This window comes from Lynx rufus, unplaced genomic scaffold, assembly GCF_022079265.1.
Source record: "Lynx rufus isolate CCGP_SWC_20201006 ecotype Redwood Valley unplaced genomic scaffold, mLynRuf1.p SCAF_17, whole genome shotgun sequence".
NCBI classification, from domain to species: domain Eukaryota; kingdom Metazoa; phylum Chordata; class Mammalia; order Carnivora; family Felidae; genus Lynx; species Lynx rufus.
In genome coordinates, this window is record NW_025814831.1 from 47,698,715 (window position 1) to 47,721,163 (window position 22,449).

A 22,449-nucleotide genomic window follows, 5' to 3' on the forward strand; every position below is an offset into this window, starting at 1 on the left:
TCCCTTGTGTTCATCTGTTCTGTGTCTTAGAGTCCTCATATGAGTGAAGTCATATATGTGTCTTTCTCTGACTAATTTCGCTTAGCATAATACCCTCTAGTTCATCCATGTAGTTGTAAATGTCAAGATTTCATTCTTTTTGATTGTCGAGTAATACTCCATTGCATGCATGCATATATATACATATATATATATATATATATATGTATATATATGCATACACCACATCTTTATTCATCCATGGATGGACATTTGAGCTCTTTCCATACTTTGGCTATTGTTGATCGTGCTGCTATAAACATTGGGGTGCGTATGTCCCTTTGAAACAGTATACCTGTATCCCTTGGATAAATACCTAGTAGTGCAGCTTCTGGGTCATAGGGTAGTTCTATTTTTCGTTTTTTGAGGACCCTCCATACTGTTTTCCACAGTGGCTGCACCAGCTTGCATTCCCACCAACAATGCAAAAGAGATCCTCTTTCTCCGCATCCTCGCCAACATCTGTTGTTGTCTGAGTTGTTGATGTTAGCCATTCTGACAGGTATAAGGTGGTATCTCGTTGTGGTTTTGATTTGTATTTCCCTGATGATGAGTGATGTGGAGCATTTTTTCATGTGTTGGTTGGCCATCTGGATGTCTTCTTTGGAGAAGTGTCTGTTCACATCTTTTGCCCATTTCTTCACTAGATTATTTGTTTTTTGGAAGTTGAGTTTTATAAGTTCTTTATAGAATTTGGATACTAACCCATTCTCCCATTCTGTCGGTTGCCTTTTAGTTTTGCTGATTGTTTCCTTCGTTGTGCAGAAGCTTTTTATTTTGATGAGGTCCCAGTAGTTCATTTTTGCTTTTGTTTCTCTTGCCTCTGGAGACATGTTTAGTAAGAAGTTGCTGCAGCCAAGATCAAAGAGGTTTTTGCCTGCTTTGTCCTCGAGGATTTTGATGGCTTCCTCTTACATTTAGGTCTTTCATCCATTTTGAGTTTATTTTTGTGTATGGTGTAAGAAAGGGGTCCAGATTCATTTTTCTGCATGTTGCTGCCCTGTTTTCCCAGCACCACTTCAGAGCAGCCTTTTAGATACAAAATCCAGTAAAAAAAAAAAAATTAATAAACAGGTTTAGAAAATGAGCTGCACCTTTAAAAAAAAAACAGAACCTTAGTTCCATTATTTATTAAATGTAAGTAGATACAAAACATAATAATGGGAAAAATTTGAAGTAATCCAAATGTTCATCAGCAGAGAAGGATTAATAAACTGTGGTTGATCTGTATGAAGGACAATTATACAGCTGTTACAAAGATTGAAGTAGATCAGGAAGCAATGAAATGAAAAGACCTCCAAGATTCACTATTAAGTGTAGAAAAAAGAAGCATAGAACTGTGTATATGGTGTGAACATTTAGTGTGATTTTTTTTTTAAGGTCATATATATGTTTGTATTTGCCTCACATTTCCCTAAAGGATCCTCCCAAAAAGCTGTTAACAACAGCTATTATGAAGACTAGGGCTACTTTTACTAACCATTTTATAAATGTTTATAGACTGTAGCAGGTGCATTTATCAAATACTGTCAACAGGGATTAATTTGGGGGATTGGATAATGGGCCATCATTTTCTTCTTTATACTTTAGTGAACTAGCAAGCATCTAATATTTATAAAATTGTGAATATAAATATTAGTACATTATCTCCTACTGCTTCCTAGACTGAGAGAAATAGAAGAACGGCTACATGGATTGAAGGCGTCATCCATGACACAAACACCTGCCTTAAAATTTAAGGTAAGGAAAGAGATAAGATTTCCATCATTTATCTCAATTTCTTTTCAAACATCATTTGAAGTGTGACAGTAGGATTCAAGTGAAATCTGAATTTTTCTTTCAAATGAATATAAACTGAACACATACTGCGTGTTGGACATTGCTAGTTTTGGGGTTTTACAAGGAAAAGGGTGGACAAGATGGCTCCCCAGCCCTCAGGATCTGTAACACAGCGTTATCGGTACTATTAGTAGCTTATAGAATGATATATACATGAGAGAGAGGTTGTAATTTTGCTTGGAAAGGTTTACAAAGGAATGACATTTGTACTTAATCTCAGTAAAGTGGATATTGCCAAGTGGAGGAAAAGAGAAATGCTATTCTGTGTAAAAGAGAAACAGCACAACAGGGGTGTGAAGGGGTATGACCCCATAGTACCTCCAAGAAACATGAAATAATCTCAAGTAGTGGAAAGAGAAAAATATAGATAGATTTGGGAAATATTTAGTATTTAGAAATAACAAACCTTAGTAACCAGCTAGTTATGGATGATAAGAAAAATAAGCGGAAGCATATAGTGATGATTTTAGGGATGGATGGAAAGCTTGCTTTCATTCAGTGAGAAGTATATGACAAAAGCACAGGATGGGGTGTATGTGGTTGGTTTAGAGCAGGGTAGGCAAAACAGTTTAGCTAGAATTTACAGGATTTGGGGCAAAGGGGCTGTGGGATAACAGGAAGAGCTAGAAATAAAGAACTTATATTTCATATGAAGGGTTTTTGAGCATCAGAATGGAGCTGTGGTAAAGTAGTTGTTTAGAAGAATAAAAAATGATAGAGAGATGTCGACCTTGACCTGCCTGTTGGAAAGGACATAGCCTGTAGCTGAATAACAACTCGTTTGCAATGTTAAATGGAGCATGTCATAAGCTCCCTAATACTCATTTCCTTTTGAATGTATACACATATATAGTGTACTATATCATCTCTTCTTGAAATATCTTTTATCACAAGAACTTAACATACTACTTAAGTAATGGAATGATGTAGAAAATTTTTTATAAGAATCTATCTCTATGACTTACAATGTTTTTTTTTTTTTTAACTTCCATATTTAAAGGCCATAAGGTTGGGATACCTGGGTGGCTCAGTCGGTTAAACATCCAGCTTTGGCTCAGAGCATGATCTCGTGGTTTGTGAGTTTGGGCCCCGCGTCGGGCTCTGTGCTGACGGCTTGGAGCCTGGAGCCTGCTTCAGATTCTGTGTCTCCCTCTCTCTCTGCCCCTCCCATGCTCATGCTCTGTCTCCCTCTGTTTCTCAATAATGAAATAAACATTAAAAAATATATATTTAAAAGCCATAAGGTAAATTTATGTATTTAAAAAGTATATGAGCATGATCTTTGGAGTGATCCCACCTGGAAGTTGAGTTCCATCTCTACCACCATTTTTTTTTAAGTTTATTTATTTATTTTGAGGGTGGGGGAGGGACTCAGAGAGGAAGAGAGAGAATCCTAAGCGGTCTCCACACCGTCAGCACAGAATCCAATGCAAGGCTTGATTTCGTGAACTGTGAGATCATGACCTGAGACAAATAAAAGACTTGGATGCTTAACCCACTGAGCCACCCAGGTGCCTCCTTACCACCATTTTTATATATGATCAATATGTTAAATATGCAGAATTGATCTGATAGAAAAAGTAAACTCTTGTATTTCATGTCCTGGATTTTTTTTACTGGAGAGTAGAGTATGATCCACCAAGTATTAGGATCTCAAAATTCAATATTCATATTACTAGAACTTAAATACTATAATTGTGTATTCTTGTAGTATATACTCATGTGTAGTCTAATAATATGAATTTTTAATTGTTATTTAATTACTCATAGAGGAAAAATACAGAAATCTGAAATTTAAAAAGGACTATCTGATGACTGGCAAATTAATATTTAGAACTCCAGGGATCTAGAAGGAACAGAAGTCTTTCTATGCCTGTTAACCAAAAGATGGGTTTACTTTCAGAGTATAGGTGTTAGGTCTGTTACAGGTGACCACTAAACTTTAAAAACAAAGAAAAACTATTGACAAATATTGGTCTGAAGAGTGGGAAAATTTGGTTGTGATCATGAAACTTGGCCACTAACTGGTTATGTAACATTGGCCAATTATTTAACATCTCTGAATTCGTCTGCTTACTCATCTCTGGAAAAGGAGGTTAGATTAAAGGTCCAAAGCTCTTTTTCACCTTGAAAATTCTTTGATGGGTGTAGATTTCACTAAATCAGTCATTACTCTTAGAATAATTCCTTTGTGGGGTGCCTGGGTGGCTCAGTCAATTAAGCATCTGACTTCAGCTCAGGTCATGATCTCGGGTTTGTGAGATCAAGCCCCACATTGGGCTCTGTGCTGACAGCTCCGAGTCTGGAGCCTGCTTCAGAATCTGTGTCTCCCTACTCGTGCTCTATTTTTCTCTCTATCAAAATAAATAAACATTTTAAAAACAGAAGAATTCCTTTGTGTGTTTGTCTGTCAAACTGCATACCAATCATAAAGAAAGAAAAGTTGTTTTGTAACAATTTAACAAAAATTTATGAAATGCCTGACCAAAGCATAAAGCATTTTTCTAGGATGTACATGTATTTACAGGTATGTATACATCAAGCAGAAAGGATTTACATAGGGGTGCCTGGGTGGTTCATTAAGTTAAGCGACTAACTCTTGATTTCAGCTCAGGTCATGGTCTCAAGGTTCGTGGGTTTGAGCCCACATTGAGCTCTGTAGTGAGCATAGAGCCTGCTTGGGATTGTCTTGCTCCTCTGTCTCTGCCTCTCCCCTGCTCACTTGCGTTCTTTCTCCCTCTCTCTCAAAAATAAACTTTAAAGTGTATTTAAAAAAAAAAAAAAAGGATTGGAGCACCTGGGTGGCTCCATTGGTTGAGCATAGGAGTTTGGCTCAGGTCATGATCTCATGGTTTGTTGCATTCTGGCCCCTTGCTGGGTTTTGTGCTGAGAGCATGGAGCCTGCTTGGGATTCTCTGTCTCCCTCTCTCTCTGCCCCTCCCCGACTCATGCATGCACATGTGCATGCATGCTCTCTCACTCTCTCTAAGATAAACATAAAAAAAAAAGTATTTACTTAAATTTTCTTCTATCTCAACTATATTTTGTATCTTTCCCTATCCTTTATTATTTTAATTATCTTAATCCTTTCAGAAGTTTGTGTTTTCTTTTTTTTTTTTTTTTTTTTAATTTTTTTTTTTTTTCAACGTTTATTTATTTTTGGGACAGAGAGAGACAGAGCATGAATGGGGGAGGGGCAGAAAGAGAGGGAGACACAGAATCGGAAACAGGCTCCAGGCTCCGAGCCATCAGCCCAGAGCCCGACGCGGGGCTCGAACTCACGGACCACGAGATCGTGACCTGGCTGAAGTCGGACGCTTAACCGACTGCGCCACCCAGGCGCCCCTGGAAGTTTGTGTTTTCATCTGTGTCACTGTCTATGATGTTTTTTGTTTTCTTTTTTTTATGTTTATTTGAGAAAGAGCATGCAAAAGCAGGGGGGGCGGGGCGCAGAGAGAGAGAGAGAAAGAGAATCCCGAGCAGGCTCTATGGTGTCAGTGTAGAGCCAGAGCCCAATGCAGGGCTCAGACCCACGAACCCAGGGCTCAGGACCTAAGCCAAAATCAAGAGTTGGACACTCAACTGACTGAGCCACCCAGACAGCCCAGTTACTATCTACCATTTCAAATGCTTTTTCTTATAGTTTTAATTTAACACAAGTTAATTTTCCTCAGCCTTCAGACATGTCGAAGTTACCCAGTCCTTTAAAAGCAAACAAAAACTTTCTCAAACCTTCTTTAACATGGAGGTACCATTTTCAAAATATATATTCATTATTTGGGGGAAAAAAGAAGAGTCACTTCAGATGTAGTGTGGGGAAGAGATTAAAGGGACGTAAAACTGGAGGCAGAGACAAGTATATATAGTTATAGTCCAGATGAAAGACCATGAGGTGAAGTGCAATAACTTCTTAGATGTTGGAGATGAGATGGAATGATGAATTTGGGACGTCTCACCCATCAGGATAATGGGACATATGAGAGAAGTTAGGCAACCTTAACAGGTAAAGTGTCATGTTCTATATATAATCCAGTGCTGCTGACCACACCAGTTTTCTAGAAGCCCTCTCGAGTGCCTTTCATGTATACTGCATTATCGTGGTTCTCCTTTCCCTCCCCTTTTGTAGTCTTACCTCCTTCCTCTGCTAATCAAATGTAGTTCTCGCTAAAGCCCTTCTTCTTTTTTCTTTTTTGTTTTAATTTTTTGTAATGTTTATTTTTGAAGTAGAGAGAGAGAGAGAGAGCGAGAGCGCATGAGTTGGGGAGGGACAGAGAGAGAGGGAGACACAGAATCCAAAACAGGCTCCAGGCTCCGGAGCTTTCAGCACAGAGCCCAATGCGGGGCTCAAACTCAGCAGCCATGAGATCATGACTTGAGCCGAAGTCGGATGCCCAACTGACTGAGCCACCCAGGCACTCCTCCTTTTTACTCTTAAATGTTTGTTTATTTTGAGAGATATGCACTATGCATATCTATGCACTTCATAAGCCATCTTACCACTTCTCTTGGTTTTACGTGTCACTTCTGTAATGGTGATACATAGAGTTGGGAGATGACATATCCAATTCTGTATCTCTTGCCTTAGAATTTCAGCCCCTGTAAATTAGATACGTTACAGATACTGCAAACTTAATTGTGAACAAAAACAGAACTTACCTAGAGTTTCCTGTTGCAGTTGATGGAACTACTGTCTTCCCAGTTAGCCAGACCCAAACCTTGTGACTTGCCTCTGACTCATTCCTCATCCTCATCTTCATTCAGTCATATTGATTCCACTTCTCCTCTCCCATTTCTATTTCTGAATGGAACATCTCGCCCTGCCCAGGTTCAGATTATCTCTTGCCTAAACACTTTCAGTAGTTTCCTAACTTGTCTCTGAGTCACCAGACTCTAAATTTTCCAGTTCATCCACATACTACTACCAGGTTTACTAACCTCCTAAAACATGGGTCAAATCCTGTTCTCCTTCACTACTCATAAAATCGATTAAGTCCTACTTTTTTAACCAAGTAGTCAAGATTCTGTGCATTCTCATTCCAAGTTACATTTTCCTGACACCCAATTTTTCAACTATGTCAGACTACTTATTCTTCCTAAATTGAGCCAGGTTCTCTCCTGCCTCTGCTTTAGTTCATGTGATTGTATCAGCCTAAAATGTCCTCCTTTCTGGCCCCAATGACCAGCCCAAGGTGTAGAAATCCTTTTTGTTTTTTATGGCCAATGCAAATGCTTTCTCCTGTGTATCAGAAGACGAATAGACTTTTCTCCAAAGAAGACATCCAGATGGCCAACAGACACATGAAAAGATGCTCAATATCATATCCTTTGCATAAAGGAAATGCAAATCAAAACCACAGTGAGGTATCACCTCACATCTGTCAGAATGGCTGAAATCAAAAACACAAAAAACAGCAAGTATTGGAGAGGATGTGGAGAAAAAGGAATACTTGTGCACTGTGGGTGGAAATGAAAACTGGTGCAGCCACTGTGGAAAACAGTATGGAGGTTCCTCAAAAAATTAAAAATAGAATTACCATATGATCCAGTAATTCCATTAATGAGTATTTACCCAAAGAATTCGAAATCACTAATTCAAAAAGATAAATGCACCGCTGTGTTTATTGCAGCATTATGTATAATCAAATTAGGGAAGAAACTTAAGTGTCCATTGATAGATGAACGGATGAAGATGTGGAATATTACTCAGCCGTAAAAACAAAAATGAAATCTTGCTATTTGCAGCAACATGGATAGATCTAGTGGGTACAATGCTAAGTGAAATAAGTCAGCCAGAGGAACACAAGTACCATATGATTTCATTCATGTAGAATTTAAGAAACAAAACAAAGGAACAAAGAAAAAAACAAGACAAACCAAAAAACAGACTCTTAACCATAGAGAACAAACTGATGGTTACCAGAGGGGAGGTGGGTGGAATGTGGATGAAATAGGTAAAGGGAATTAAGAGGACACTTACTGTGATGAGCTTTGAGTAATGTATAGAATTGTTGAGTCATTATATTTTACACGTGAAACTAATATAACAATGTATGTTAATTATACTGGAATTAAAAAAAAAAAACTTAACAATGTGGAAAAAAATGCTTCCTCCTGTGTAAAAACTCTGAGGTGGAATTAATTGTCCCTCTCTCTTACAGTAGGCTTTCCCCCTATTCATTTATTTTATTATGCCTCCCCCACAGGATTCCTCTGCCTTATTGGTCTTTATTAAAACGTTGATAGCATTAGAATATTACTTCACACAAAATAGTAGCTTGATAAAACTTGGACTAGTGTGTGAAAACACACAATGAAATGGTCTTCCTTCTCCTTTTCTTCTCATTTTTTGTTTTCTGTTAGATTTAAAGATAATGAAGTTGCTTCTAAAAATGGATTTTTTAGACTAATTAATGGTTGGCATATAATTATGGCAGATACCATCTGAACAAAGCTTGTGAAAAAAGACATATTTGAAGATAATTTTATTGTTCATATTTTGCCATGTGTTATGTTGTGCCCAAATCCTACTGAGAAAAACTACCACCAGGTTTAAAATTTGGGATGACTTTATCATTTTAGGTTGAGAATTTCTTCTGCATGGGATCCCCATTAGCGGTTTTCTTGGCATTGCGTGGCATCCGCCCAGGAAACACTGGAAGTCAAGACCATATTTTGCCCAGAGAGATTTGTAATCGGTTACTGAATATTTTTCATCCAACAGATCCAGTGGTGAGTTGCAGTTATAGACATTTTTCCCTCAACATTAAATTATTCATAAAAGACTCTGTATGAAATATTGCAAGGTACAACTGAACTAATGAGAAATGAGTTGATTTATCTGATTATATTTTCATAGGTTCATATCTTTAAGACATTGGTGTTTTGGTTAATTTAGGGCTTGGAAATACCTCAGAGGTGATCTATGTTATAAGAGCATAATGTAAAACTATTATCTCTGGACAAATAGTACAAGGAATAGGAATCTTCTGGACTGTCTAACCACAACCAATTGTAATACCAATAACCCAGCAACCACAAATTTTGAAAATTCCATTTTAATTTTTTTTTCTTTAAAACATGCTACCATATTGAAATGTGTTTGGTAGACCCTATTTGAAATGTATTAAACATGAAAAAGTGGAAGAATTTATTTTAGCCTGGTCGAACTTTAAATCTGGGGTTTTTCATTCTCTTTTATGTTTATACTGTTAATAATTTTTTAATGTTTAGTGTTTAATGTTTTTAATCACTCCAGTGATCTTGCATCCGGGTAAATTGTATACTATCAAGTAAGATTTTTAGATGAGAAAAACGCTTCTTAAATCTTTTTGGGGACAAGGCTAGATAGAACTAAATTTAAAAGAAACTATTTTAAATAACCTTCATTCTCAGAAAGTTTGCTTTGTGTAATTGTGTGAAGTCTTTTCAAGTATCTTTAGCTAGTACCAAGTAAATATAGCATTGATTAAATATTAAAATTTTAACAATTCCCTATGTGTTAAAGAATCAAAAATGCTATCTTTAAGAAATGAATTTCACTGAGAATCTAGTATTAGATTCAAATACAGACGGCACAATCTTGGCCAAGTCACTCCCAAGACTTATCTATGTAATGCAGATGACAAAATTTTACCTCCTAAGATGGTTAGGATTAAGTAAAATATATGTAAAAACACCCAGCTAACCATTTAGTATTTCATTAATATATATTCATTTTACTTATTATCTTATAACTTGAAAGTGAACTTGAGTTTGTAGGGGAAATCTGAGTTATCAGTGTATACCCTGTCCTTGGTATAATCTTAAAGTTTTGTTATAAAGGAGGGCTCCAATGTCATTTTATTAAGTTATTTTTTATTATTCATTTTATAGTTTTTCCTGTGATTTTTTTAAGTAAAGTTTTTTTAAATAAAGTTTATGTCAGAACTGTGCTAAGCAGTATTTACAAATGTTGTCTGTTCTTGCCAACATCCTTGTGAGGTAGGAAGTGTTAATCTGATTTCTACAGCTCAGGAAACAGTGACTCTGAAACCTTGTGACTTGGTAGGTATTATTCAGTTAGTGACAGAGGCCAGAATGTGAACTTGGGGAATTCTAATGCCAAGTCCATTCATTGTCTTTTCTGCTATATCATCCCTTCTTCACATCAGACAAATGGTCTTTAATCAGCATCTAATTTGTGCTGTTACTATGTTAATCTATTTGAAAATAGAGTTTACAAAGAGCTTCTAAGATGTTACAGATTGGCTTTATTTACTGTGTCCTAGTTTACTGTTTATTGCTTCAGCTTTGTTGGTGAGACTAACATAAATCTAATTGTTATATGATATCAGAACCTAATAAAAATGAATCTGTTTTTCTGAAAAACAAATTAATGGGCACTGTTAGCTTAGACCAACACTAATTGGTTTTTTCCATAATCTCATCATTAAGGATATATAATTAGACCAAATTACATATTATTAATAGTGAACAAATGGGAATGCATGTTAGAAATACCAGGTGTTTTTTTTTTAATTCCCTAAGGTCTATTGAGCATGCAATACAATAAGAATAAACAGTTTACTAAAATCCAAGCATTGTGCCTTAATGTTGTGTTTCTTTGCATTTTTTTTAAATCAAGGCTTATAGATTAGAACCATTAATACTGAAACACTACAGCAACATTTCACCTGTCCAGATCCACTGGTATAATACTTCTAATCCTCTACCTTATGAGCATATGAAGCCAAGCTTTCTCCACCCAGCAAAAGAACCTACCTCAATTTCAGAGAATGAAGGCATTTCAACAATACCAAGCCCTGTGACCTCACCAGTCTTGTCCCGTCGACACTACGGGGAATCTATAACAAACATAGGCAAAGCAAGCATATTAGGTAATTTCTCTTAAGTATTTCTTATCAGTAAATGTAAGTACTTTTTTAGATAGGCATTAAATTTGGGGTACTTGAAAATACTCTGCATATTACAAAACATCCAACATTTAATACCCATGTCTAGAATTAACTACTCTCTCACTGTTCATACTTGAGAACTAAAATCCCCAAAGGTTCTCTAACTAGATCAGATCTTGTACATGTAGAATATGAGATAGCTGGATAGACAAGGAAAGGTCTGGGAATCAAGGCCCTCATTTTAATCTTGGCCCTACCACCTACTATGAGATCTTGGGGAAGTCCCATCATTTTTAATGGTCTGCTTCCTCATCTGTAAAATGAGGGAGTGCTTGAGTTCTAAGGGTGTCCCTGCCAACCAGTTCTGCAATTCATGTCTTAACAGTCTCTCAAACCGTGTCTGTCCTGGGGTCAACAAGGATATTTAATTTCTTTGAATCATCTCCAGCACCAGCCACAATGTTTGGGGTAGCGCTAGTTTATGTGCCCCTTGAATTTGTCCGTTGTTCTTAGTTATAGGTTGCCTTAATATAAAGTGCCACAAGATGGCACTATAGATAGGCTTTTCATTGAGATTTCACTTTGTCATACTCCCAGATTTGTTTATTGATAGCTTTTTATAACATACTCACTTAACTTCATTAGTGAAGCATATCAATAGTAAATATATGCCCCTGTCAATGGTATGATTCTTTCATTAACGTTTTTAATCTTCCCAAATATTGTAATCAACAGTGATCACTTGAATAAAATAGAATCTTTATTCTTTTGTACACTGTATTCCTGCAGTTTGTACAACTCTCATTCTATTCAACACCATTTTTACTTAGAAACCTACAGTGTAAATTGTAACTTTCCTATGTTCCCACCCTGGAAAAATATGACTAGGACTTGGAACGTCTGCCAATTGGCTGTAACTATGGATGGTGCTCTTTAGCTTGGTATGTGGTGTGATTCCAACAGACTGACTGCCCTGTTTTGCGAAATATAGGGGCTGCTAGCATTGGAAAGGGCCTTGGAGGGATGTTGTTATCAAGATTTGGACGCTCATCTACATCACAGCCATCTGAGACATCAAAAGACTCAATAGAAGACGAGAAGAAGTCACTTGGCTCGCTTCCCACTACCACTGTTGCAACACAGACCCTTCCACATAGCAGTTCTGGCTTTCTGGATTCTGCATGTTAGTTCATATTTTTCTTACGTTAAGTTAATACTCTATCTCTTACAACTTGAAGGCGGGGAGGATGAAGATACTAACGGTAGCAGTCAATTCTGAAATGTAAAGCATAAGTTAGCTTTTTTTTAAAAAAAGTACTTTTCCTCTGATTATATTTTTTATTTATTTTTTGAGAGAGAGAGAGAGAGCATGCAAGCAGGGCAAGGGCAGAGAGACAGAGAGAATCCAAAGCAGACTCCACACTTTGCATGGAGCCTGGCACAGGGCTCAATCTCACAACTGTGAGATCATGACCTGAGCTGAAATCAGGAGTTGGATACTTAACCGACTGAGCCACCCAGATGCCCCTGATTATATTTTTAAGTATAATTCCCAGGTAAATGCAGTTTTGCTCTCTGCATTGGTGAATGAAGAATTAAGAACATTAATAATCAGGGCCTGGTGGCACAAGGGTCTTAAACACCGAGCATAAAACAAATCTCTTTGGGAGAAAGCACCCTGATTTTTAGAAAGTAGATTTTTAAAAAATATGGTCTTCTCAGCCTTAAAAATTCATGTAATTGCTTTAAACCTGTGCTGTGTATATTCTTGATACTTTTTAAAAGCCATCCTGCTGCTAATTCTAGAGTTTCATTCATCCAGCCAAATTACAAAGGCCTTCAAGCTTATATTGTATTGGATCCGCTGTGTGGTTTCCAGTTCTATCCCAGCTACCTAGTGTAAAGTAGATATTCAAGAAATGAATAAGTGAATGGATAGTTATGCTGGACTTAGCATTAGAATGGAGCTCTATTTAATTCTTTCCAGTAGACTTCTAAGGTTTAAAATCTTGCATAGTTGTGAAACTCTTATACATTTAATATATATTTAATCCCAAGGGTCTAAATTTGAGCCTTATTTTCAAGTGTCCATAAAAGAAGACTAATAAGTCCTATTTTTCCATTGACTTATATAAAGAAATGTAGATTCTCAGACTAGCTGCTTTTTGTTACTATAGCAATCAGGGAAAACTTTTCCTTTCTTTCTCTATAAATGTTTAAACAGATTTTATTTCAGATACTTGTAGCCTTGTCTTCTTGCTGTGTCTGCTACTCTGTATTTTAAAATGACCAGTGTCCATTGCCATCCATCAAACATACTTAAAAAGGAAGTTCAAGTGTGGTGGTTCTAGAGGCTGGATCTTTCTCCACAGTTAGCCCTACTCCAGGAGCCATTATCCCGGACATTCCTGAGTTGGACATTTCTATTCGGACCAATAGCATTTTTTAACTTACTCCTATTTATGTGAGACTCTGATTACTAAAAATTTTATAATTGTAAGCCTTTTGAACACTGCCTAGAAAATTCATTTCAGACTTTGATATTTGTATAAAATTCATTTTTTTCGTTTTCTTATTATTGCTGACTTAAGCTTTCACTTTTACTTATTCAGAAATGCGGCTGTAAAAATACAAAACTCTGTTGTGACATACAGAGATCACAGCTCTAAAGTTTCTGAAGAAAAATAGTTTAAAAGAATTTTGTAAGATGACAGGTAAAAAGTCACAATTCCTTGTAATGTTAATACACAGCAATGATGCTAGTAAATAAACATTAGGGTGACTGAGGGAACAAGAATGAAGTGGGATTTGAGCCCCCAAGAAAGGGTAACGAAGACAAAGAGAGAATCCATAGGATCTGAAGGAAGAAAGCTGTTTCTGTGGTCTTTTTACTATTTAACATAGTAATTTCAAAATGATAACAGAGAAACCTGTTTCTTCTTTCAGGACAACAATTAATAGAGGTGCTCAGCTGCATTGCATCATTATACTTTGATAGCTTAACAAAATACATTTTCTGTCAGTCTTGCATATAAATTCTTTCTTTGTTGGTCTTAATGGTAAAGTCCTTGTAGACTATAGACTCCACTAAATATGAGCTAATCGTGAGTCTTAGTTATAGATATTTATCTCTAGACATAGATGTAACTATTAAAATTAAACTATTATAGTAGAATTCCACCTTTTAAAATCAGATTCTCAAGATTTGCCTTACTAATTGTTAGACTTGCTTCAATAATACACTCTTCTTTGTAATCCTGATTTGGATGTTTATGTCATAGTTGCTCTATTATGCACATAGTGGCTGTATCTTGCAAATCCTAAAACCTTTCTTCCTTAAGCCTTCTTTCTGGGATTTGGTCATTGTGATTAGGTGATTCTGGCTTCCTTCCTTTCTTCGTTCTGCTTGCATTGATTGCCTCAGTTCCTGACGACCTTTATTCTGAAGCTGCCAACTTTGATTCTCTTGCTTTTTGAGGGTAAGATGGACACAGGCTTTGAATTTTCATGATCCATCAGGGTTTCTCTCTTTGAAGAGTATGTGTTGTCAATTGAAACCACTTTATTCTCATCAAGTTGAATATCAATAGCTAGTCTTCATTTCTTTTGAAAAGTCCGGGCTTGTTTATGGTAGTTTTATGGCTTCATTTCTTGTACTCCCTTATGTTTGTATCATATTACGGAAAGAAAATATCTATTTCTTTTAACATTGTTTTGCCTCAAGTTTAGAACTTAAATGAGCTATTAATTTTGGGGATATCTGGGTGTTAACAGATTATGACATTGTATTGCCAAGTTAATGATGCTTACATTTTCCATGAAAGAGCTCTTCATAAAAACCAAAGTGTGTACTTCTTTATGTATGCTAGGTTTAATCAGCATATTTGGGAGTGTTGTTCTAACTTTTGGCCACTGCATCATTGAAGGCCCTTTGTAACCATCAGCCAACACTTTACAGCATCTTGTGTTTTTTTTTTCACAGATTTCAGACTTCAGGAATCGTTCTTTAATCTCCCACAACTTCTTTTTCCGGAAAATGTAATGCAGAATAAAGATAATACCCTCGGTATGGTATATGTCAGGAATAGCACTCAGAGTACAATAAAAATGATCCACTTATAGGTCTTCTGCTCACTGAAAACTTGCATCAGTTCTTCTATGAGATCAGCTTGAATGTTAACCATTACAGACCATTTGATATGTAATTTTTTCCTGTATATTCTAACCTTAAATAGTAGGGGTCCTGAAACCCAAGTATTGATTAGTCCCTTAGTGTGCTAAAATGATACTCCTATACATTCCTACAAAGAAGCAACCTTTTGGAGAGGGAAGAAAAGCATGAGGTCATCTTCCTCCTTTATTGTCCCAAAGGCTGCAAAGAGGTTCACTGTTCTTTACATGTAAGACATTTAGATATAAAGTCTCATAGTGTAAGAAATGTAATTATTCCTAGTTATTTCAGGTATCAGTACCACTACTACTTAGGGCTGTGGGTGTGCCCTAGCTGCTGCTATCTGGTTTCAACACAAATATTTTTTCTTTAAGAAGGGTAGGTTTGCATTTAAAAATTAGCATTATTGGATACAAGAGATATTTTCAGTCTCTTAATTTTTAGCAGATTCTAAATGTACCACTAAGGATTAATCTTAGTTTAAAATCATTTTTATCATTAACTTTCATTCCTTTTTCCACAGCTCCTCTCCTTTTCCTTTTCCTTTTTTTTTTTTTTTTTTTTTTTTTAATATTGGATTTTGTCTTTAACAAAAAATGTTACAGGTTTTTCCTTGGATTTTTAACCACATTTAATTTTACAACTTCTCTATGTAATTGCTAATTTCCATACATATTTCTTCTGTTTTCAAAAAAACTTCCTTGATAAAAATTCCAAAACAGTATTTTAATATAACAAACTGGTTTGTGTTTTTATGCTCCCTAGCAACAGTTTGTTTTGATGAAACTTCATGAATTTCCCTTAAGGAATGATCTTATATAAGTGCTCTCTCTGCCTCCTGCTCATGTAATAGTTAGTCACATCCTTGAAGAAATTATTTGACTTTGGTTTTTGCATATTTAATTCAACACGGAAGTTAATCCACTCATTTATCCTGCGTTCAAGTAGCCCTTACACGTATTATCTTAAAACCATCCCAGCTATCTAAACATTAACTACACCAAACTGATTCAAATGGTAATGTGTGTATGGCTTCTATTTCTCTTCCCCTACTTTTTTGCATTTAACAATTATTTATTAAATGTTTACCATGAGCCAAAGTACCAAGATAGCCACTAGAAAAGATACCAAAATGAAACAGACGTCAGTACTGCCCATAAAGATACTAAATGCTAGTGTGGAAATTGAGCATTTTCTAGAGAATATATATTTACCTAGTAGAGAAGTAGATTGCTACATAAATATTTATAACATATGGTAGATGTGATGAGCCACATAACAAAGGTACTGGTAAAGGACTCCGTCAGTTCTAGGGAATGAGAAAATGCTTTCACCTCGAAAAATTATAAAAGGCTCTGTGGAGGTAGAATTTGGACACACGGTGATGAAAAGACATTGCAGGGAGAAGAAACAGCATACGGAAAAGCACAGGGTATGTAGAGGTATGTATGTATGTAGTTAGTTTTCTTGAGAAGAGCCAAGGATGAATAGAAGGGAATAGTTCTGAATGTGATTGGAAAAGTTTCTTAAACCAGATTGTAGAGGGCCATCTCCTGGAGTTTTTTTGTATTCAAGATTTACCCACAAAGCCCATCTGTTATCAAACATTAGGTATTTGAATATCTTTCAGGACAGATTAGTGTTGGGAAATTATTTTGGCAGATATGAAAACTGATTATAATATCAAGGATAGAGAATATCCTTAAATATATTTGAAATTATAACCGTTCACAAAATGTAAATATTCCTTGATGTCAAACACCTAACCACATGAAATGTATAGTTGCTCTGAGGCAACACAGAAATAACAAGACATAATTTACCCAGCAAGAACTCAGCATAATCTTTTTTACTATGAAAGAAGCTTTTGCTAGTCATTTGAAAACACAACTTGCTTTACTGGTATTTTTCTTGGTGTCTGCCTGTAGCCAAAAATCATGCAATTATGACCAAAATTAATACTTAGAAATAAGACCACTTTTAAGATTCATTAAGTTTTTGAAAATTTCTCTCCAAGGAAGTTAAAGCCATTAAGCAATAGAAACCTGTCCAATTAGTACACATTTTAAGACTAAGATGTGCACTTCCTATTCACATGTGTTATGTTTTCTAATACAGTATCCATGTGGACAAGCCTTGTGCAGAGAGTTCTCTGATGAAAGCACAGTCCTGATGACACTTCACCTCCTACATACTTCATACACTGCAAACATTCACTCTGGGGAATAGGAAGGGAACTAGGCCTCTGTGCCAGACTCCCCAGAAAAGAAAATAACCCATGCTTTAAGGCAGTATAAGGCAACTGCTGATGATTGATAAGATCCCACAGTATTTTTTCTCAGTTTCACTTCTCTTCAGTTCAGGATCTCATTCCTTTCTTTGTGGATAGAGGAATTCTAGCACTTAAGGCACTCAAAAGAGAGAAAAAAGGGACAGAGTGATGATATTATGTTTTCCTTTCTCTTTGACCTAATTCAGTGAGTAAAACTAGGAAAAAACTACCCGCTGTGTTGTGCCACTCATTTTTGATGTGCTAATATTAAGAAAATAGGTCCAAGGCAACTCCATATAGATTTAGGCCTATTTGGGCCAAGAGCTCATCTCACGGCACATAAAGAATGGTAACTGCCATCTAGACCCTTGCTCCCTTGGGAATTCTGTGACCTACATAAAAGGAAGAGACGTGAGACGTAGGCCCACCTTATTCCATCCATCCGCCTGCAGAACCAACACCTGTGAGGTCACCTGCACTGGCAACCACACTACCTGTTGTAAACCTTGGAAGGAGGATGAGAGACTAAAACAGATTCATCGGGTACAGGCTGGCTACCTAATTCCCGTTTTGATGAGGATAGCCTACACATAAATAACCAGGGTGAGAGATGGCAAGTCTAGTTAACCATACTGACTGTAGGTGGTAAGAATGACAAGGGCATAGAGTAGGGCAATAATTAAGTTCAGCATTTGAGTGTCTAGTATATGAAAGGCAGTGTTTCACAACAGTAACCACATTTAAGAATAAATCTCAGGGACATAAAATCAAAGCCAAATAATAGTTGTTATAACAAAACACAAATCCCTTTTTTTTAACTTTAAAACAAAAGTTTAACTTAAGGCCGTTGGACTAGGAAAGGCTGTTCTACAGTGGCATTTTAAAGTAGAAATGATAACTTCGTGGTCTTTGCCGATATTAATGTGTGGGTTTCTCATCTCTTCTGTTTTTCATTTTATTTCTCCTCTTTTCTTTGTAACTACCTCCAGCTTGACTTCTCTTCTTCACGCTTGAGAATTCCAGTCTCCTCGTTTTTCATCTTCCTGTATCTTGTGCCAGAATGTGCCGACAAATCGAACTCAAATGTCCTATGGAGTACAAGAGATAAAAGATTCAGACATTACTACCCCCCAGTTCCCCATATAGATTTCAGCTATTTCTGCTGTATTACGGATTAGCTTATTGTAATTTAAGTGAGAAAAAAAGTTTTAAAAAATTTGTAAATATATTTTACAAGTGTTTTATAACCTAATTGGTATTTATGCTGCTTAAGGGTAACCTTAAAATATACAGATAGATCAGTGGGCATTCCTTGTCAGAAAAGCATAGTTGAATAGAAAAGTAACAACTCTATGCCCTTTTAAATCACTAAAAGATATTGTCACAAAATACCTATTTAAAGTAAGCATTAGCTAAACATTTATATGAAATCATTCTCTAGAGTGATACGATTTCCCATGTGCAACTAACCAAATTCCCAGTGTGAAACAAAACCCAGCTTTTTCTCCAGCCTCGTTGATTTTTGCCACTTGCTACATCTTCTGGCACTTCGAACGAAGATTTGGGTGTTCTTTGTTTTTAAGATAGCTCCTTCAAAGTCTTCTACAGCTCATTGACTCTTTTAAAGGAATTCCTAGAGATCAAAGTATTATTTTTCTAAGTGTTTTATCTCTAAGGACTTATTAAATGGATCCTTTACAATTCTCTTATAGCCTTGATTTTTCTCCAACAGGTATTGCAAGGACTTTCTGTGGCTTTTAGAAAAAGACTTGATTAAATTCACTGAATTGTTTGAGCACAGCACTGTTGTAAATGAAGTCCTTCCTCCCAGGGATCACCACTGTTCCTCCTGGTTTAACTGTCCCAGCCACCCAGTGGATTCTTTATCAAACAGACATTTAGTGAGGACTTGTATGTCTCAGGCACATGTGAGGCCCTGCTGACTGCATGGGGACCAGGCTGTGCCATGGTGGCCACATGGGGAGGAAGGCAGTTTAGGACTACAAAAAGTAACCACAGAACGAGGTGATGGAGAGGGCGTTTGAGTGACCTGCTGCATGCACTCCCAGACATTATTGCACATAAGCCTGGCCCACACTTCTGCCAGAGGGCTGTTTTTCTTATTTTACAGATTAGGAACAAAGATTAAATGGGAAAGTTAGGATTTGAGGCCAGTTTCTTTACTCCAAACATATTCTATGATACCAAGCAATTTTGTTTGTTTTATTCCTTTATTATCCCATACTGACCTAAGCATACAAAGGAAAGGACTCTCCCAAATAGAATCCTGAGCTATTGAGTCTGTCATGGGTGTTTGTTTGTTTTCCATGAGATTAGAGTGGAAAGTCACTTTAAAGAGGGGGGAAAAAAGGATAAAAAAATCATTTCTATTAGCTAATTTTTTATTCTCAACTCTAGGTAGAGTCTATATAGAACATATTGTAATACTTATTCACTTGTTTGACTTTCTTTTCCTTTCAGTGGAATTGGATCACAGAATTGATTTTGAACTCCGAGAAGGCCTTGTGGAAAGCCGCTATTGGTCAGCTGTCACATCTCATACCGCCTATTGGTCATCCTTGGATGTTGCCCTCTTTCTTTTAACCTTCATGTACAAACATGAGCACGATAATAATGCAAAACCCAATTTAGATCCAATCTGAACTCTTGAAGGACACTAATGGCTCCAAACTGATTTCTTCCTGTTAAAATATGTGTGTCAAGATATGATGGAGATTTCAGGTTTAAGTGTGTTTCAGTTTTGTTTAGGGCAAGAAATATTTGAATTTAAAGCACTTTATTTAAAAAACAAATATTTTTTCAGTCTGAAAGAAGATATTTACACTTTTCATCATTTTAATTATGAGTCTGACAGAGCCTCCTGCAGAGAATCAAGCAAGACCTGGAATTGAGTTTGGGTGAACTACGTTATAAATCACAATCTAATTTCCCCCAAATATAAAGGCATATTAATGAGTTGAATCTAATGTATTAACCAAAATATGTTGTAACTCTAAAATGGTCAAGATCCAGTGTAGTCTATGTAAAGACCACAAGGTGTTATTACTGTTGTCGATTTCTGCAAAAGCTTCTATTTCCACAGGTCCTTTGACAGAAGAGGATAACAGAGTTTAAGGTGTTTTTGAATTTAACTTGCTTAGAAAAACTAATGCTAAAAAAAGAAACAATATTTGAACTACTGTATTTATAATTTATTACCTCTAACTGCTTTATTTCAATACATGAAGCATTACATTTTTAAAATGTTTCCTTTGAACAATTTAAGAACCACATTTCTTTTCTATAGTGTTAAGACCCTTTTTTCCTCAAAACTCCATCTTTGTACTCTTCAGATGAATATATAGACACTGTGGCATACTTTCAGTATTTTTGTCATTAAAAACTTGTGGTTTCACATAAATAACACTAGTTCAGTTATTTTGAAAACAAAATGAACTTTTCGTTATGTCACATGTACCTCAGAAGAAAGCTAAAGTTTTCTAAATTTGACACAAAGTACTCCATCATGGCTACATTTCATTAACCTTATGGGAAAATTAGAAAACAACTTTGGAGTGGTGAATACTACAACTATTTTCAATATATAAACATCTGTGTGCCAAACAATTAACATATATAAAGGGATGGAGTGCCACTCACAGATTTTACTTGTGAAGTGTTCGAGAAAACATGGTTGAGGCACAAGACACAATAGATCAGGATCCCGAGGCACTGGAAGAGTATTCCTCCGCTGTGATTGTCTCCACAGTGCTTTTCATCTGAGGAGCTCAAAGTGCTTTAAGATTCAGTCATCTCTGTAGTACTCCTTGAGGTAAGTAAATGAGTGTTTTCCTCCTGTTTCGTGTTAATACACTAAGGCACCAAAACATTTTAAAGTGCCTTGAATTAGATTACAGAGCAAATAGAAGAGCTCAGATTGAAGCTGCACTGTATTCTTTTATATGCTATTCAGTGACTACAATTCCCACGTGACCTCTTAGTAGTTTGCAGACAGTAATGATAACAGAAGTTGCAATGCGTAATTTGGAGAGAAGACTGTGAAGCCGATATTTTGTCCTCCTTGTCGTATATGTTCTGTGGTTCTCACATACAAAGGAGGAGTTACTTAGAAGAGACCAGTAGCCATCTCTACCCCAACTAACTCACTTTTGAGTGGCTTCCCCTAGGTTCCACGTAAGGTGCTGTCTTTGCTTATCTTCCAAGGATTTTCTTAGCTGCCCAATAATTGTCAAGCTGGGAGCAAAGTTGGTCAGTTGTGCATCTCACCCACTACGTTCTTTACAAAAAGCCGTGGAATCTGTGGGCTCACCTGTAGGTTTTCCTGAGCACCATCAGTCCCTTGTCCTGGGCTTTCATGGAATTTGCACAACATAAAGCACTTCTTTTGAGTGCTTAAAAAGGCCCCGAAGCCCCGTGACCAAATATGTGACTCTTGCTATAAAAGGCTTTTGATGAGATCTTCGCAAAGCTGAAGCAATCTCTTTCGAATTTAGAGACTCCTGTGAACTCAGGTCACTTTCATACCCTGTTTTATTTCATACGTCTACTTTAGTTCTCAGGAAAATTAAACTCCTGTCTCATGTGACCGTCTCATTAAAGGTACTTTAAGCATATGTTGCTGCAGGTGGTGTGACACTCGTATGTCTGAGAGCTTTAAGGGATTCATTCTTACCAGTAGAATGCGAAGAGTCCTTTTTCCTGGGGACAGTAAGTCTATCAAACCTTTTAATTTGATATGGAAGAAAAAGAAAAAGATATTCCCATAGCTATAGCAGATTATCTGCTTCTCTTTTTTCACGTTGAGAAAACAAAATCAAATTTAACCCCACGGAGTTTATCTGAGTTCTTGAAAAGAGCAACATTTAAAACCCCCTTTTCAAAATTAGCTATTCTGGATTACTGAACAGGTGTTTTGTTTTCAGTGTATTTCATCAACAGAGAGTAGAGATGGTGATCTTGACTTGATAGTACTCTTCTTGTTTCCATGTCTCTGCATGTTATCATGGAATGTACTTGTATATACTCAAGTAATATACAGAGTATGTGTAATTCCGGCTTGATTTAGAAGCTAAGTCCGTTACTGAGTAACATTTTGCAACTTTATTCCAGCAAGTACTAAATTGGCCAAAAAGTTCTGTTTTTGATACCATTAAAAATTTATTCTCTATTTTGTGTACACGCTATGATGATTCTTCAGAGTACTGGTCATATCG

At 36.4% G+C, this 22,449-nt stretch overlaps 1 protein-coding gene across 4 annotated transcripts in view; it reads left to right on the forward strand.

Annotated features, from left to right (window-relative positions):
• Positions 1–22,403, forward strand: part of DDHD1 (DDHD domain containing 1) — a 108,459-nt gene extending 86,056 nt beyond the window's left edge. For 2 of the 4 annotated variants that reach the window (XM_047079634.1, XM_047079637.1), the window contains 6 exons: positions 1,704–1,779; positions 8,458–8,607; positions 10,502–10,754; positions 11,764–11,955; positions 14,755–14,838; positions 19,697–22,403. In XM_047079634.1, the coding sequence (XP_046935590.1) occupies positions 1,704–1,779; positions 8,458–8,607; positions 10,502–10,754; positions 11,764–11,955; positions 14,755–14,838; positions 19,697–19,878 (937 nt within the window). In that variant the 3' untranslated portion in view covers positions 19,879–22,403. The remainder of the gene's footprint in view (positions 1–1,703; positions 1,780–8,457; positions 8,608–10,501; positions 10,755–11,763; positions 11,956–14,754; positions 14,839–19,696) is intronic. The other 2 variants (XM_047079636.1, XM_047079638.1) reach the window with 1 other exon arrangement.
• The last annotated feature ends 46 nt before the right edge of the window (positions 22,404–22,449 follow it).